The sequence below is a fragment of the Harpia harpyja genome, chromosome 16 (genome assembly GCF_026419915.1).
Source record: "Harpia harpyja isolate bHarHar1 chromosome 16, bHarHar1 primary haplotype, whole genome shotgun sequence".
Lineage (NCBI taxonomy): Eukaryota > Metazoa > Chordata > Aves > Accipitriformes > Accipitridae > Harpia > Harpia harpyja.
Genome location: NC_068955.1, coordinates 6,550,308 through 6,569,063, shown reverse-complemented (window position 1 = coordinate 6,569,063; position 18,756 = coordinate 6,550,308). Strand labels below are relative to the sequence as shown.

At 54.2% G+C, this 18,756-nt stretch overlaps 1 protein-coding gene across 1 annotated transcript in view; it reads left to right on the top strand.

Annotated features, from left to right (window-relative positions):
• The window catches only part of SDC3 (syndecan 3), a 49,554-nt gene that overhangs the window by 24,080 nt on the left and 6,718 nt on the right, over positions 1–18,756 (top strand). The window contains exons 2-4 of the mRNA XM_052811364.1: positions 15,535–15,652; positions 16,098–16,705; positions 18,430–18,700. Coding sequence (XP_052667324.1) covers positions 15,535–15,652; positions 16,098–16,705; positions 18,430–18,700 — 997 coding nt within the window. The remainder of the gene's footprint in view (positions 1–15,534; positions 15,653–16,097; positions 16,706–18,429; positions 18,701–18,756) is intronic.

The following is an 18,756-nucleotide window of genomic DNA, read 5'->3' as shown; positions in this document are numbered from 1 at the left end:
TTAAGAAGATGCTGGACTTTGCCACTGTCATCCATTCCCTTGCTCTGCCTCAGTTTCCGTCTCCCTGTCAAGCACAGGATGGTGTTTTTCCCCTTCTATCACCAAGTGCTTTGCAATGGGTGAGATGGAGGTACCCAGGAGAGGCTCTTTAAGGGGCACTTCCCTCCAGACAACGACAAATACCAGTTTCAATGTGTGCAGCCTCCACCCCTGCACATGGTCCTGCTGCTTCACTTCAGTTGCTTATTCCCCAACAAAATTAAATACCTGCTGTGATGATGGTAATATCCCATGCAGAGAAGAATGTAAAGAGCAATCAGGGACCGGGGCTAACCTGGCGGCTCTCCTGGGCCAGCGGCACAAAGGGGCTCTTTCTGCAGAACCGGTGATGCCATCCCAGCCCCATGAACAGCCTGGCCGGGCAGATGCATGGTGGGATCCCTGGCGAGGTCACGCCACCAAAATGCAAACCCTCTTAAAGCTTTGGGGATGACACTGCCTGGTAGATGTTGCCTTAAGAACGCTGGTTTTCATCTCTCTGGCAGGGTGTTGAAACGCTGCCATCCCGCTTACTTATCAGCCATAATTATCGTTGGAAAGGCAGAATGGAAGCGGCTTGTTTAGTTACATTTCATTAAGAGGACTTCATCTGGGGGCAGGAAACAAGGAGGCTCAGGCTGTATAAATATTTGAACAACTCCTTCCAGCAACATAACCCCCTTTCACGCATACACCCATTGCATGTGGACAGGATACCTTGAAACATTTCCCACTGCATGCAAAAAGCCTTCAAATCCCCCATTCCCGGTGCAGGGGCAGCGAGAGCGTGGAGTGATTTTGTCCACTGGCTGAAGCTTTGCTCATTTATAAGGCTTGAAACCTCCAGCTCTTTTATTTTCTCGGTAAGCTGAGCCCTGCGGGGCTGGCGGCATTTCCTGGGCAAGGACCAGTAACCAGAGATGGGCAACGCTCAGGTCAAGGCTCTGATCTTCAGCAGATTCGAGATGTTTTCTTTCATCTGGAAACCTTAGCTTTATTGGCACGGTGCAGAGCCTAAGTGCTTCCAGACAGGACACACTGGGAGATAGGTCCTGGTGTCCCGCCTGCTGTGCCCTGTCCCAGTGGTGGCCACGTTCGGTTTGACCCTGTTGCTGGGGTCTGTCCCCATGCTCCTGCAGTCAGCAGGTCCCTTGTGACCATTTCTCCTCCCTTTGCAGAAAACAGGATGACATCCAAAAAGGCAGAATTTTAACAAATGCATGAGCTACCCCGTGTGGGTAAAATTGTTTTTTTTAATTGCATTTTTATTTCTCTTTATCTTTTTCTTTATCACACATCAACGCCTCTGGATGCAGAGGGGAGGGTGGCTGTGCAGCCGCTGAGCCGAAGGGGCTGGTGCCGTCGGAAGGGAGATTGATTACATTTCCAGATGAATAACTGCAGCAGATAAAGTTCAGGGTACATAAATATAGGTTGAGGGCTCTTTGTGCATGGACTAGGAAGAGGAAATACCCTTTTTTTTTTCCTAAATTGAGGAGCTCCAGCGGTGATCTGCTGGGGGTGGGAAATGTCGACCTGCTCCTGAGCACTTTTGGAGAGAGGTAGGCTGATTTTGCAGCTGAAAAATGCAGCTGAAATGAATTTCATGACCTGGATGACCACTGTCTCGCTCAGAGGGGCTGGGCAGAGCCAGGATGCGGCCCCAGGCTGGCTGCTGGCCTTTGCTTTGTGGCATCACCTCTCCTTCCTAGGCATGGCAGGGAGGGCAGGGAGTCCAGTGTGAACTCCCCACCCTGCTCTAATTCTTGTTGGAGAGCTGAGTGATGAGGCAAGACAGCAGAAATTGGGTTACTCTCGGCGGTGAGAAGCGCTTCCACGTGTGCTGGGAACCACCACTCACCGTTTGCAAGAAGCCTGAGCTGGGGTTTTCACACCCCCTTTGCAGCATTAACACCTGGTTGCTCTGAATCTAATCACCTGTTGATGTATTTTTAAGGTGCAAAAAATTGGGGTATTTAAGTGTCAAGCAAGCAAGCAACACTTGCATTTGCACATCTTTCAAGTGCTGATTGATTAACTCTATCGACACCCCTGAAATCAGGTGCCTTCCCCCAGTGGTAATGACACATCAGTCCCAGGAAATCACTGCACCTCACCCGGAACCTGATGGCCCCAGCATTATCCTTGCACCCCAGTCACTCCGTGCGCTCATCCCTGCATCCCTTCTGAGATTTTGCTTTGGGGTCTTGTCCTCAGTATGGTCTCGACGAGGATTAACACCCTTGCCAGAGTCCGTCCCGGCTTAGGGGCTTGCAATAAATGGAGGAGACGGGAGCGCAGGCCATGCAAAACCTTACTCCATCCCTGCCTTGCTTTTAATGCACCAGGCATTAAATCGTTGCGTCTCAAGGGCTGGCGCCAACATATTTTGTTAGCGCTGCTGCCTGCCTCGTCAGTGCTTTAACACAGAAGAGCTGGGAAATCCAAGTGGGGAGGGAGCAGGATTAGGTTTCCCCCGCTCCGGCCGTGCAGTGTGGCCGGCAGAGAACAAGGACGCCAGTGTCTGAGGTGCCGTGCATCAAACCACCCCGGCACCTATTTTTCTGCCCCTTTTCTGCTGCTGGGGTTGTAAAGAAAAACTGAACCTGGAGAGACCCGATTGCTCCACAGGGCTCACGGGCATTAGGTGCACGGCTGTGGCTTTCCTCTGGCTGTGGTGTCCGTCCTTCCCTGGCCACAAAGAAGGGAAGTGAATGGGCTCCCGTTGGCAGCAATTAGGGTGGAAAGGGGGAAAAAAAAAGCTCCTTCCCTATCTGAAGCTGGGAGAGTAAATATTTTCTCCTCACTTGGGAACTGGTGGGCCTGTGGAAATGCTGGCATTGCCCTCAGGTGACCTGGGAAGCGTGTAATCAGCCCAACCATCTGGCTGGGGAGATTTGGATTCGTGGAGGAGCTCAAGCTGTCACCAAAACCCACCCAGCTCTCAACAGGGCTTGCGCTCGGCTGCAGCCAGGGCTGCTGGTGGCTTTGCAAGGGCTGAACCTCTAGCGACCGACCAAAAGGAATCATCTGGTCCTTGGGACTGGAGAAAACCCCTTATGTGGCCAAAATAACCAGGGAGTTATTTTTTTATCCACCCTCGATGGGCAACAGGCAGGAGGATGCATGAAGGTGTCATGTTAAGTAGGAATAATTAGTTCAGGTCCCCACCGAAAGCCTCTCAGGTCTAATTAGGAGAGTAATTAGGAGAGAAGAAGCTGCTTTCCAGCAAGGTGCAGCACCCCAATTCTTCCCCACCCGTGTGCCCCCACAGCTCCTCGGGGTCAGGTTTGTTTGCTCAAGGACAAAACTTTGGGTGTGCAAAACTTTCCGTTGAGCTCTTCTCACATCTCAGGTCTGGCTTAAGAGCTCTCGAGGGTTTGGGGTTTTTTTTTTTTGCTTCTAGTTTTGAGGCATTATGGTGCAAATTTCTGGTCTTCTCTTTCCAGTAAATGGGGCTGGAAATGAGCTTTTTCTCTCCATCTCTTTGCTGGGGAGCGCAAAGAGGTTCGGTCAATGCCCTGAGTCCTGGAGCGTGGAATTGAGGGGGAAAAGGAAAAAGTTAAAAATAAAGGAAATAAAGGGGGAAGATAAAAAAAAAAAAAAAGAAGAAAGGAAAAAAGAAAAGGATGAATAAGAGCTTGGGAGAAGAAATGCCATCAGAGCTGGTGCACATCCACCTCACAGGAACGGCTTTTGCCAGGCTGGAGACCTTCACGTGCCACCAGCCTGGCTGTCCAGCTCTCCGGTCATGGTCCCAGTGCGCAGCACCCACCCTGGCTTTGTGGGTGCTCTGCACCCGTTAGGAGTGGAGAGCAGGGCTCTGTTCCCCCCCAGCCCCCTCCCCACAGGCAGGCACCTCTTTATTTTCCTCCCAACTTGCACATGCCATCTCCAACTCCACCGCTTTGGATCTGTATGGAGATTTTTTTCCCCCCTCCATAAGGAAAAGTCCCTTCACCCTCTGCCCAGCAGCGGCTGCAGGATCTGGCCCAAGGCCAGCACTCACCCGTGGGACCCAGCCCAGGGGATGCTCCCAGCAGTTCTGGCCACCACGACATTTGCACAGCTGAAAAACTCCAACCTCCATAACATGGATTTTAACCTCTCTTTAATGTGACGGTGGCCCCTGGCGTCATTCAAGTCTCAATTTGATTTTTTTTAAATATCCGCTCTAACAGCAAGGCTGTCTCATGCGCTGGGGCTCTGGCAAGGTTAAAGCAAGATGCAAAATAAACCACGCAGACCTGTCCGCCTGTGCCCCTCCAGCTCTGCCTTCCAGGTCGTCCCTGCTGTCATCCCACATCAGGAGGTCGAGTCCTGGTTGGAGAGGACATCATGCCTTTTTCCCACGGTCCTCGGGGAAGGGGGAAACTGAGGCAAGGGCTGACGATGCCCTTTCCTGCCGTGTGCTGCCCACTGGCACTAGCAGACATGATACAATCCATGGCACAGAGGTTACTTCTCCCGCTGGCCTCTCCGCCTCCCCCAGGAGGCTGCTCGCCCTTTTTATGTCTGGCTGGTGGGGAAACTCTGACTTTCAGCCCAGAGTTACATCTGGGGGAGTGGGGGAGCAGAGAAACATGAGCTGCTGGGTCAGCAGGGTGTGAGACATGGATGCCTCTCTGCAGAGATCTGGCCCCCAGAGCCCTGGGGATGGGAGAGGAGCCCCTGTCTGTTCCCGTCCCCTGCCCTGCATTATTTGCACCTATTTTGCAGGCAGGTAAACTGAGGCACGTGATGACTTGTGCCCCATGCGTGCCACCCGGGCATGTGGCTGTATCCACAGCTCCCTGCCCCTCAACAACACCGAAGGTGTTTGTCTTGGCTGAACTCCATCTCCGTGGCGTGGATACGGAGCACAGGACCGTCTTCCTCCGGGTTGGGTAGGGCGAGCACTCCTGGGGGCCCGTCTGTGCCGCTGGGTCTCTGCGGAGGAGACGAGGCGAGACGGGGAGTGTGTGAATCCCAAAGTGGCAATTAGCAGCGTCCTGCTGCCGGGAGGCCATCAGGGAGGTGTTTAACAGACATAGCGGCAGTCCCTGTGCCAAGCACTTGAGGAAGGGCAGGAAAAAAAAAAATATATAAAGTCCTATTTTGCAGCTCTTTGGAGGGACGAGTCTCAGGGAGGGGAGCGAGCTCTGAAATGCGCCTTTGTGGAAGGTGAGAAAAGCTCGAGACAGTTTTGCATGTTAAGCTGCAATAGGATTATGGAGCAGAGCAAATTAAATCAATTCTGTAATGACTGGGGGGAGTTCCTGCTGATGGCGGTGGGTCCCGAGTTCCCGGAGGGAAATGGTGGATGGAGCCGGGGGGCTGAGACCCACCGTGAGCATCCATGGATGGTGGTCTGGGGTCTGCGGGCAGCGTGCTGGGGAGGGCAGGATTTTCCTGGGGCTGCCTGCATCGCCTTGGCAATGTGTAGTCCCACGGGAATTAATGAGTCTGGAGTGCGCTGTGAATCCTTCGGGGTGGAAAAGAGATTGGCCTGGCCAGGTGAAGCAGGGAGGCAGAGGAGGGCAGGCAGCAGAGCTGGGGGTGCAGGCACCCCGACTGCCCGAGCCCTGCCTGCCAGCCCGGCTGGTTTTGCTCCATCCCATGCAGGTTGTCTCCGTTGCCCTGCCTGGATTAGCAGGATGTTCTCGGTAGGAGGATGGAGAGCACCGTAGGTTTGGGATTTTTCAGTGAGCGGGTATCACGGTGCTCCGGGCTGTGGCGCGGGACCCTCCCCACTCCTGGGTACCAAGGTGGGTCTGTAGAGCCCAGCTTCGGTTTGGCTTTTTCCCTAAGCTGGCTCACCCAGGCTTGGGGGAACCTCCTGCCCCACTCCTGCATCTACTGATAGCATCATTTCCAGCCAAGTGCTCCATCAGCTTTGGCTAAACCCACGGCTGTGGGGCGAAGGGCTGCGCTTTGAACTGCTGCGGATGCAGCAGGAGCCAAACACGGCGGTCCCTGGGGGTGCTTAGGGCTTGGGGGGACCTGCCACCCCAGGGGAACCCCAAGAAGCCACCTGAATTGCCTGATGCAATCCCAGCTGATGCGTGGCAGATGCTCGCTGGGCTCGTTTGTGCCTCTTCATCCGAGGTTTTGCATGCAGCAGGAGTTGGGGACTTGTGTTTGGTTTTTTTTCTCCTCCATCTCCCTGGAGGTAAAAAGCGGAGCGTGCTGGGAGATGAGGTGTTAGCAACAATTTACATCGGGAGGTTTGCTATTTTTCATGCCAGCTCTGGCTTGAGGATATTTATTGTGTAGTGGGGTAGGATCTGGCACTAATCCATTGAAGAACTGGGATAAAAAATGATGGTGGAGACAGATGATCCCAAGGAGGAGGAGGAAGAGATGCTGTTTGAAGAGCTGAGCCTACTCCAGGGTACCTGGACCCGGCAGTTCATTATATTCCCCGAGCGATGATTAAACACTCACGAGCGTACGCGTCCGAATGCAGGTCTTGGGATGTGCCTGCACCCAGCCTGGCTCCTCACAGCGTTGCCTGCGTTGGCAGCGGAGAATCAATACAAAGCCAGAATAATTGCTGCTCCTCAGTAAATGTTAATGATTATTTTACTTGCATAAAATAACTGGCCTATTAAATCAAAATGCACTGGGGTTTAGGCAGCTGTTATTCAGGGGCTTAATTAATCTGAGAAAGAGTGAAGTTACACAAAATAATGGCGGCTGCTCACTCGAGCTTACACCACGTCTTGCGAGTGGGATCTCTGCTGGTTGTGAGCATCAGTCCCCCAGTTTCCACCAGCATCCTGCTCCCCCAAACTCCAGCCATTCTGTGGCACTGCCTTCTAGCCCAGCCTCCTCGGCTTTGTCATGGGCATCTCCATCGCAAGCAGCTTTGGTGGTCTCTAGCATCAGTCCTTGGGCAAAATCTTGGCCAGGGCTGACCATGCTGGGACATCGAGGTCTTTTCCCGCAGCAGCAGGTCCCAGTGACACTGAGATGCTGTCTGGAGCAGCTTTCCAACAGATTTATTTTTAACTCACAGCCTTGGATCGAAGAGTGGAAATTCAGTGATTTTTTTTGTAGTGGGAAAAGAATTGTGGAGTCTTTAAGGTTCAGAAACAATGTTTTCATTCCAACTTTATGTGTGGGTTAATATTATTTCAACTGTTTATGGTATCGCTAAATCACATGTTGGGATGAGTTATTAAGGTTTTCTATATAAAACACCAGAAAAGTGCTTTCAAGGGGTGATTAATTGAAAATATCCCGTGGAAAATATCATAGAAATAATCGACACTTTTCCTGCGATATGTTCTCAGTTTAAATGTGTTTTCCTGGAGAAATCGGCTTTCAGCCCCTGATGGATTGCTGACCCTGGCTGCGTCCTTCCAAGCTTTCCAACGCGGCCGGATTCAGCATCTCCCTTGGAGGACACACACTGGCTCACTGTTACTCTTGCACGCTCCGTCCTGGCAAGGCCAGTCTCAGTCTCCTGCCCACCTTGTCTTCTCCCCTTGCCCTTGCAGCATGCAGGGCTGCGGATCTGCTGCTGGGAGCAGGGGGTTTGGGTTCCCAAAGCTGTCTCACTGGGTTGAAATGCAAACAGACCTTTGGGACTTTGGCTTTCTGGTTTTGCTGTTTGTTTTGCAAGCGGGATGGGCAGGGGATGGGATGCAGAGACAAGAACCTGTGCCTAGTACCAAGGGATGGGGAGGGATGGGACAGCAAGTTGGTCCTTGTGCACAATCCTGTCCCATTCTCCAGGCTGCTTTCACACTGATTCAATTTTCCTTTTCCTCTTTAACTGCCCACCTGTTGGGATGTGGAGAAGGCTGGTCCCCTGTGTCCCTGCTGACGCTCTCCGCATGCATCCTTTCCCCTGCCTTGGCCCCATCTCGTGCCCCAGAGCTGTGCTGGAGGCTGCTGGATGGCCATGGACATCCATATCACGGGATAAAATTGCTTCCATCCCCAACTTGCCATGGCATATCTCCCTGCGGCAGGAGCCTTCTCATCTCAAACCCCACGCGTGGTGCTGGGGGCTGCAGCCGGACCCGGTGGGAGGAGGTGCGTGAGCTCCTCGGGCTGCGATGCTTTCTTGGGGCTGACTTTGCCTCTGGAGTTGCTCAGCTCTGCTCTCCGTGCACGCTGCCAATGAGCCTTACACACGTGCTGGGGAAAGGACTTTACCACCTAGCATTGTCCCCCATCACCGCCAGCCTCGGCTCCAGGCACGAACCAAGCCTGTGTCCTGGCTGCCTTAGAAACCACCAGATTTCAGCTCTTTTTATTTCCTTTCTGATTTCCCTCAGGGAAAACTCTTGAGCTTCTGTCCACAGCCAGGAGGGCTAGAAACAGCCACAGCCTTCAATCACTTCCACCACCCAGACTGGGGCAGATAACTCCCAGCCAGGGCTGCTGGGGTGTGGGGAGATGCTCTGACCCTCTGCAAAGTCCTGCAGACAGCAGATGCTGGGACTCGAGTCGGGATTTCTCCCCCCTACCTGGACCACTCCCGCGGGAGCTCCTCCGCGTTTTCGGAGGTGACTCTTCTCCCCCTCTCCCTCCCTGTAGCCCATCCCACAAAGCCATTTAATTCCTCCTTCTCCGCAACACCCCTGGGGAAGCAGACCCCAGACCCGGTTCGGGTGGATGCGCTGGAGGACACCACCCATCACCAGCGATGGATGCGTCGCCATGGAGGAGGCGGTTTCCACGGCGACCGTTGCCATGCCGATGGCTACCGGCGAAGGGCCTGAGAGCATCCCGGGGAGGTTCACCAGCCTCTGCCCATGGTTAAAGTTGGATTGATTTATAAGGGTCCTTTCCTCCCGGTGTGAAAGCCAGACACTCAGCAGTGAATATCACTTTTGGAATAGCAGCACAGTTTGGGTTTAATGTTCGGGGCACGTTTCAGGAATTTTAAGAGTCTCTGTGAAAGCCCTGCCACAGACTGGGAACACCCTAAAAAAAATACAACACCCTAATCCTCCCTGCCTAGAGAAGGAGGGACATGCAAGCATGGGTGTACAGGGAATTTAGGAAGATCCAAACCAGCTGGTCCCCGTCCCCCAGGACATGTACAAAGATGTAGAGGGGTCTGTAGGAGCGTGTTTGTACCATACATGAAGGTGGTGAGCAGATCCCCTCTGTGCCTTGGTTTCCCCATCTCTTAACTACCCAAATCCACTGGTGTACACAGATAGCTGCTCATGGGAGGGCAGAGTGGGACCCTTTAGCTAAGCTTTACATTTTTTGACCTGTAAAATGGTGTCACCCACCTTGATAAAGGGAGAGAAGAGGGAGGGAAGGGCATCCACTGTGCTGGGGGTGTTAGATGCGTATAGATGATGGAAAGGGACTGAAGCCTCTCTAATCTCCCTGCTCAGCTCTGATCGTGCCAGGCCAAAGGGCCTGAGCTCCCGCTCGCTTTCCAAGGCTCTTAGCACAGGATTTGGGTGTGATTTGCGCTGCTGTGGCCCTTGGCTGCCATTCCCGGCCGGTCCAGCCAAGCTGCAGAGCAGAGGCATTGAAGGGGACAGCGAGCAGCCGGGCGTGGGGGGGTCATCCATCGCCTGCCGATCTCGCTCAGCCCTGCGGCAGCTGCAGGAGCAAAAGGGTCCTCTGGGATCCAGTGGGGGATGTTTTTTCTTATCTGAGCTCGATATAGTGGCCTTGTCACCTCCAGAGCTGCTGACATCCAAATCCTTTGGGTCTGGCACTTATTTTGGGTAATTTAGAGCACTGGAGGAACGTTTATTGAAATTTGACTTTCTGGCCCTGCCCTATGGAGACTGCTTTGCATTGGGGCTTGCTTTTATAGCAGCAGATCTATGACCTTTTTGAACATTGGAGGAGTAGAAACAGGGCAGGCGATTGGGGTCTGGATGATGCCAGAGCCGGATCCTGGCCCGGGCTGTTCCCATGGCTGGCATGGCAGTCACCAGCTCATGGGCTGAGCCACGGGGACGTGGCATGAGTGGTTCCCTTTCTGCAGGACAGTCCTGAGCATGGCCCAGCAGAGAACCAGCACCTCGCAGTGCACATTTAAACCTTTCTGTTCCTTTTTGCCGCCCCCAGACTTGGACATCACCAAAGGCGATGCAACCCCCTGGGCCCAGCCGGTGTCTTGGGCCCCGGTGCCTCCAGCAGCTTTGCCTTGACCCCTGGTTTAATTTCCCTAATGAAGCCCAGCCGGAGAAGCAGTGCTGAGCTGGTTAGCGAAACCCCCTGCCAAGAGCCATTAACTGGGAAGTTGTAATTGCACGGATGGGAGCTGCCTGGGAGCTGCCATCCCTTGGCTTGAGCCAGCTAATTGTGGCCCTCGGCATCCCACTGCAGGCAGGGCAGGGGCTGCCGTGGGGCAGGGGGCACCGGGGCCAGGACGAGCATCGCGCTGGGGTTTCCTCCCTGCTCTGAGAAGCCTCTGCCCACCTGGCCCAGCTTTGCGTTGGACACCTGGAGAGGGCTGCACAGAGGACCTGGGAGTCCTGCGAGCGTGTCCCCCCATCCCAACCATGGGAGGAGACTGATCAAGGGTGTGGATGTGGCTCGCGTGACTCCCAGCCCTAGGCAGGCACGAAATTTGTGCTGTGGAAAACCCTTTCTTGAGGCTAGCAATCCTTGCTGGGGCAGCAGCCCCATCCCTCCTGCAGCGGGCTCAGGACAGTCCCTCACACCATCCCCAGGGGCTGCAAGGGACGGATCCAGCATGCCCAGGGTGTCCTGCCAGCGGGCTCCCTCCAACCTTGCTCTGACCACGTGGAACCTGCTGAGTCCGGGATAAAGTCTGGATGAAGTTTCTCTTTTGGGACAAATCCAGCCAGCTGCGTCTCTGCTGCAACAGAGGCTGTGACGGATGGGGAGGCAGCCGCAGGTCAGGAGGTGGGAGCTGCCGTCCTGTGTGATTTGTGGTTTCCCAGGCTGGCAAAAATCACTGTTCCTCTCCCCTTCATCCCAGCCGTGCAAGGACAAGCAGCCCCCTCGTTGCTGGGGGGAGGCAGGGGGCCGTGCACGACTGCGGGGCTCGGTGCACGCAGAGCATTAACGATCTAAGCAGCAGTAAATCCAAATAAACACCGACTGTTCCCAAGATTTATTGCATGAGCCTGACCTAATACCATCAGGGCTGCAGCTGGGGCAGCCTGGCTGGGAGGAGGTTTACGTCAGTACCTCGGGAGTGGAGTGACATGGGGGCTTTTTTGGGAACGGCTGTGTCCCAAACACCCCCCCTCTGCACCAGGAACACCTGGAGATGTTTCACAAGTCTTTCTCAATAAATCTTTGTGAAGCTTGGTGGGCTGGGGCTGTGCTTGCTGCAGTCAAGGGGTCCCCCCATGCCTGGTCCTGGCTGTGTGGTTATTTAGGGTTTTATGCTGAGCAGATGCAATCCTAGGATGAAGGATGCTGGAGAGGAGCAAAGGGTTGCCCAGCATCCGTTGCTGCTCGCCGTGGTTTTGTATCACCAGCTCCCCCTGCATGCAGGAGCAGCTCAGGAGCAGCCTCCAAAGACCTGTGGACAAGAAAGAGAAGGGAAACTCTCTGCCAACCCACTTTAGGTCCTGTTTCACTTTCCCTGAGCAGCAGGAATGCTTCAGCTTCATGAATATTGCAGTGCAACAGCAGCGTGCTGCCTGGTCATGCAGGAGCTGTTATTACATGCACTGAGCTGGCCAGGCAGCAGCTGGAGCTGGGCTGCTGGCGGGCTGCCCTGTGCCATGGGCTGCCGTAGTTCCTCCTTGGTATAAACTCCACTGATCGCTGCCGATCCTCTGGAATCCACTTAGGGCAAAACCTGGCTGAGAACATCTGCTTTCCTGCAGGCTGGCATGTGAGGGGCAGGCGTGGGAGAAATGTCTCTCACATCAAGGGAATTGTCTCCGGAGAGCGAGTTTTGGCCCTGCGAGGTGTTTTATTGCTGTGAAGTTGTTCCTGCTGCAGTCAGTGGCTCCGGGAGATGGATGCCTGTGGGGGTCTGGCACAGATCCTCCTCCCACAACCTGGAGGGAGCGATGGTGTTTGCACAGTGCAGGGGGTGCAGCTCTGGGGAGGAGACAGACCCAGAGGAACAGCTCCTAGCTCCAAACGTCTGCATCATGTCAGGGAGCCACATGCTGCAGGTTGGAGCACAGCATCGGTTGGTGACCCTGGGAGGATGCTGGAGCCAGGCACTGGTGCCTGTGGACGCCTCCCTGGCCATGTGCTGAGCAGGGGGCTGCTGGGCTGAGTTGCTGTCTGAGCAAAATACAGGGGTCTTATTCTCATGGGAAGGTTTGCTTTTGGCTTTGGGGCTGGACAATTCTCACCAGCATCTACCCATTTTCCCTCGCTGCATCACTCCAGGCTCTTTTCCTGGGCAAAGCAGGTCCAGGACATGCACTGGTTCTGCTGAGTCTCTCCACCCTGTGGGATGGATGGGGGCTGGCATGGCACGCTGGGGCCATGCGCTTCCGTTTTCGTTTCCTGGTCCAAGCATGGGGAGCTGGGAAGTTGGTGGCTGGAGCTGCCTCATCTGGTTCCAATTTAAGGGAGAAATGGGCTTAATGGAGCTGGGCCATGTGGCTCCCATTACGGTGAGGCTTTGCAGGTCACGCAGAGAGAATCCAGCCTTCAGGGAGCTCGCCTGACATAGCTGGCAGGGGTGAGGGGTGGTCTGGGGAGCGCCTGCGCAGTGGTCTCCTCATTTCTTGGTAAGCCTCAATTTTTTTGGTGTAAAAAGAAATCAAAAGGCAAATAAGAGCAACTCCAAATGTTTCTTCCTCCCACCTCTCAAACCTTGCCATTTTTCCTTGCCCTCCCATCAGTTTTGGTGCCCTGTCTCATAATTTATGGGCTCTTATGGGTGATGCACCCCATCAGCCTTCAGAAGACACTGAACCAGCCCCTGCATGTCCCCTGGGATCTCCTGGTCCCTGACTTCCCTGCACTGGTCACAGTGACAGAGAAGTCCTGGATGGGCCATTTCACAGTGAGTGAGCTCCATAGCTCCATAGCTTTGTCCTGCTCACCCAGGAGAGACTTTGCCCCAAGGGTTTTGTAGTCAGTACTGGGGAGTAATGGAAAACTTGGATGGTGAAACCAAAGGTGGTTCTTAGGAGTCTTTTACTTCTATCCACTGCCTTCCCCCTGGTCTACAGCAGATCCTATCCAGGCATCTGTTTGTTATTGTATTTTATTTATTTTGTTGTTGCACACCAGTTCATAGGTGAGACATCACCTATTTAGCAAAATCACTTGCACTGATCCTTGGTGCATCAGTTTTTCCCTACTTTTTACCATCTCCTCTCCAGGAGTTGAAGCCTGTTCCTCCATAGATCAGAGCAAAGAATTATTTGAAATCATTTGGCAACACCAAGCGCATCTCACTTGTCACCCATTGGTGCCCACCAAAGCCACTCTATCACTCCCCTCCTCAGCTGGACAGGGGAGAGAAAATATAACAAAAGGCTCATGGGTTGATATAAGGACAGGGAGAGATCATTCACCAATTACCGTCACAGGCAAAACAGACTCGACTTGGGGAAATTAGTTTAATTTATTACCAATCAAATCAGAGTAGGGTAATGAGAAAATAAAAACTAAATCTTAAAACATCTTCCCCGCTACACCTCCCTTCTTCCCCTGCAGGGTTGTTTCTCTCACGTATTCTCACTTCTCTCTCTGGCTGCAGTTGTGCAGTTTTTCTCCCTCCTTCTTAAATATGTTCTCCCAGAGGCGCTGATGGGTTTGGGTTTGGGCTTGGCCTTGGCCAGCGGCAGGTCCAACTTGGAGCCGGCTGGCATTGGCTCTGTCAGACATGGGGGGAAGCTTCTAGCAGCTTCTCACAGAAGCCACCCCTGTAGCCCCCCCCGCTACCAAAACATTGCCACGCAAACCCAATACAATTTCCAAGGAGGGAAAGCAACCTTCTGCCTTGTAGGGACGTGTCCCCCTCGCTCTTGGCTACCTCCTGCCTCCACCCCATCTCTCCTGGTCCCTCTCCAGGCTCTTTCCCCAGGACCGTGACCATTGCTGGGGTTCCCAGCATCTCTGCAGGGTTAATCAGTGCTGACTCCCATATTCAGAGCACTGAATGCTGCAGCAGGGTTTGGCTTCTGCGTCTCAGCAAGGGGCTGCGTGATTCCCAGTTCCCTGCGGATTAATTTTGGTGGATAACAGACTTGTTCAGTGAGCTGCTGGTGACAATGTATTTGAAACTCCAGGATGGCGCATTATCTTTGGGGCAAAGTCTGAATCTTCCCAGTGATTTGGAAAGTGCGTGGTGTGCTGGAGACTGGCAGGATATAAGCAGTGGCTGTGGTGATAGGGGAGAGCGCTGCTATCACTGGAGATAAAGGAATAGATCCAGCCACAAAAAGCTCAGCAGCACTTTCAGGAGAGACAGGCACTTAAAAGCCCAAATCCCCTTGACCTTCCAGAGAGATTTATGTCCCCAGGAATGTGCTCACGCTGTCACCATGGGCATATGACACAAGTGGTACATCTGCGGCACCCCAGGGACTATATAGGCAGGGTTTGGGCAGCAGATATCTCCTTGGCTTGGGCACCATGGCAGCAATCGGCTTGCAGCCCCTGAGAAGTGTCCTCCCACCTCCCAGCCCTGAGCATCTCGCTGCAGCTGAGGGCTGCCGGGTTTTCTCTCCCTTGCCTTCTGATGGGCTCCAGGAGAAGATGTGTGGGGACAAAATTCGAGTTAAAAGTCCCACATTTCTATGTCATGGGACCTTCTGACTTTTCAAAACTCTTTTTTGTTCCAATCTGGAATGAAAAAAAAAGAAACTCGAAGCTGTTGTCAGAGGTAAAATGCTCTAATAGGTGAAGGGGACCCTTCAACCCCTTTATTTTAAATTTAAGCACTAACCTGGCTTGTTACATCTTGAAACATCTGATGCTATCTTGCAGATCAAAGCCTCCTTGTTTGGGTTGTAATGAAGTGTCAAACTGTTTCCTTGCAACACAAACAGGAGACACTTTGATCTGCAAAACAAGATATTTAAGAGCCTTACTAGCAAGGGCCCTTCAAGTTTTAGCAGCACTGTAAAGCAGTGGAATATTGGAAGTCGGGTATTGTTTCACATTGAGACTTTCCAGGTTATAGCAGCTGATAGTGTGTGTTACTGTCACACCTCTGCCAGGAATGACATGAAAATATCTAAAACAAAACAATAGCGAACTGAAGAACCGAACTGATAATTTTTCTAACAGTTTCCAAAAGCAGTTGTTGGGGTTTTTCCCCCTTTTCCAGAGGGCTTGTTTCTGTGGGAAATGTTATTGGAGTCAATGGGAGCTCTCCACAAAATGTCAGCTTGTCTGAAAGATTTGCAGCAGCGAATTGTTTTGAGGGAAAAAACCCCACAATTCTGGGTGGTTCAGCTGGAAGGAGCGCTGCCTGTGCTCCTGCTCCCTTGGTCTTGCTTTTCCCTGGCCCATTTAACCTGTGCATCATCCCATGAGGGCTGTCTGGGGTGTCTGTGCAGGCACCGGTCTTGATTTGCTCGGGCTGGAGCTGCTCACGTGTCTCTCCGTGCTTGGCTGCAGGCTCAGCGCTGGCGCAACGAGAACTACGAGAGGCCCGTGGACCTGGAGGGCTCCGGGGACGATGACCCCTTTGGGGACGATGAACTGGACGATGTCTACTCGGGCTCCGGCTCGGGGTGTAAGTAGCTGCGGGGTTTCTGGGGAAGGGTCCCTGGGGAGCCTGACCATGAGTTTTGGTGGGACTGGAGAGGGGCTTGCCATGGGATGTGAGGGAGGGGATCACTCCTTATCCCTCTCTGGAGCTGCCCTCTCCTAGGCAAAAGCAAAGGGAACTGTCCCAAAGGTTGAGCTCAAATGACTCCATTTCCTATTTCAGTCTCTGGCCCCACTGGGCAGGATTAGCCTTTCCCCAGCACAGTAGCACATGCCATGTTATAGAGGTTTCATTGACCCCAGTGAGGGGCTTTGGCCGCCACATGGGAATTTGCAGCCCTTGGTTTCTGCTTAGCCTGGAACAAGCCCATTATCTCAGGCTTTTTGGGGGTGAGGCCAGGTGCATGTCAGCCCTGGGAAATGCTGGGGCAGCAGCAGGTTCACCCTTCACTCTTCTCCCCTTCTTTCAGATTTTGAGCAGGAGTCGGGGCTCGAGACAGCAGTGAGCCTCACCACGGACACGTCCGTCATGCTCCCCACCACGGCGGCCGTGCTGCCTATCACCTCAGTGCAGCCCGTGGCAACACCCTTTGAACCATTCCCTGCTGAGGACACCACCCCTGAGCAGACAACCAGCATCTTGTATATCCCCAGGATGACAGAGACACCAGTGATCCCCAGTTGGAAAGCAACCACCACCAGTACCACTGCCAGCGACTCCCCTACCACCACGACTACCACCACGACCACCACGGCCACCACCACCACCACCACCATGGCCACCACCACCACCAGCACCACCATGGCCACTGCCAAGCCCACCACCATCCGGAGGTTCCTGCCCCCCCTTGTCACCAAGGCAGCCACCACCCGGGCCACGACCCTGGAGACACCCACCACCTCCATCCTTGAAACCAGCACACCAACAGAGGTGGCCACATCACGCCTTGTCCCCACCAGCACGGCCAAGCCCAGGTCCCTGCCAAAACCAAGCACCTCCAGGACTGCAGATCTCACAGAAAAAAGCACTGCCTTGCCATCCAGTCCTGCCACGCTGCCACCCACAGAAGCCCCCCAGGTAGGAGGCAGGAGCCCTTCTTACCTGCTAAAGGGCTTGTGGGCCACGTTTGAAGCCAAGTGATGGTGATGGGAAGCCTTTGGGGTTGGTCCGTCTTTAGCCAGTTGCTCAGAGGGAAGTCAAGTCAGATTGGGCTCTTCCCAGCTCTGTGGGGAGTAGAACATTTGGGGAGCTGGAGAGGGGAGATTAAAGGGTGGGGGATGTAGCACAGGCAGAGCATGGTGATGGGGCTGGCATGAGAGGTGATGGGGGGCACCCAGGGGTATGCCACGAGTCCCTGGTGCCCCCCGGCTCTGCCATGCCCAGCTGCTCAGGACCAGTTTCCCCAGGCAGGAGGGGAGCAGGGCCGGGGGTACCACTGCCCCATGGGGAAAGAGCAGCTTTCCCGTGGGTTTGGTGTCTGGGCTCATTGTACCGTTTCCCAACTTGCAGCCCCTCAGTGGGAGGTCCAAATGCTCCGCAATTACGGCTTGATGGTGCATTTCCAGCCCCTCGGGTGTCCTGAGGGGGATTTAATCTGTTGATCCATCTCTCATTCAGAACCCCCCAGGGGCCCTTTGAAAACCGCTTTGACTGAAAGGTGGAGTGATTTGTCTGAACTAGTCCCTCTTTTCTGTGTCCGTATATGTATGTATAGCGCTCTGGGCTTTCGCTGACCTTCAATTAATCTCTGTCACAAAAACGCCTGCTTGTGGGAAGCAGTGAGCCATGCACTTATGCCGGGGGCAGCTTGACATGGAGAGGGCTCTTACTCGCCCGCCCCGGCTTGGGCCCATCGAGCTCTTCGCTCATCCCAATTTGTAATGTCCCGAGGCAGGCGTGGAAGGAGCTGTTTGCCCCACGAAAGAGGGATCCCGGGGAGGTTTTGCTGGGGGATGCTCAGTGTGGTCCAGCTCAGCATGTGGACACGTAGCAGGTCAGGCTGCTGGGACGAGGAGGAAGGTGAGGGGGGATTTGGCCCTGAGGGAGCTGCAGGTGTGGGGATGTGCAGGAGGCAATGAATAGGTCAGGGCTGGGCTGGAGCGGCTCATCTGCCCAGCCCATGTTTGCTATCCAGGCTGGGTTCGCCTCCTTGCCAAGGAGGCTTGGTCAGGGACCACGGCAGGGAGCTGGGCTGGCTCCATGGCCTGGGTGAGAAGGACCCATCTTCCTGCTCCTGCCCTGTGCTGCAGGGCTGCAGCCATAAGAGCAGGTTGAAGGGAGAAAAGGGAGAGGGAAGGGACCCCCTGGGGCTCATCTGAAGGCACCCGATCCTTACACTTCCTATGTTGCTGTAGCACAAACCGTTGCATCGCTTCATGTCTAGCAAGGAGGCATCTGTGAGATGTTTTAGCAAGCCATCAGTCTACACTGGGGACAGAGAGCCCAAATGAGGGTCTGGGATGTGGGGCTCTCTTTAGGGGAAGCTACAGGGAACAGGTGAGAGTTTGTGCATCTTGCAGGCACCTGGGATGGGGACAGACGAGAATGGTCCAGCTCAGCCACAGTGGCCTCAGCCTTTTGGTGACCATCAAGATGTGGGGTTGTGTTGCTTGCTGCAATATAACCGTCCACTTCAGTGACACAAGGAAGGGACACCCCAATGTTATCTCCCATGTTCCCTGCTGAGAGGGCCACCCTGCCATCGGTACTGTGATGTCCTTCCTCTGGACACATCAGAGCTGCTGGAGGCAGGAACCACCCTTTGGTCTTTGTCCCCTGCTCCATCTTGTCCTTTCTCCCAGATGGAGCCAGGGGAGGTGATGACAGTCCCTGACAACGAGCTGGAGGTCCCGGTCAGCAGCGGCCCCAGTGGGGACTTTGAGATCCGGGAGGAGGAAGAAACGACTCGTCCCGAGCTCAGTAACGAGGTGATGGCTGTGGTGACGCCGCCGTCGGGACCCGGGCTGGGCAAGAACGCAGAGCCGGGGCTGATTGACAACACGATAGACTCCGGTAACTCGGCCGCTCAGCTCCCTCAGAAGAACATCCTGGAGAGGAAAGAAGTATTGATAGGTGAGACCGGAGGCCATGGGCTTGCGGGTGAAGAGCTGGTGTGTTTGTGGGGGGCT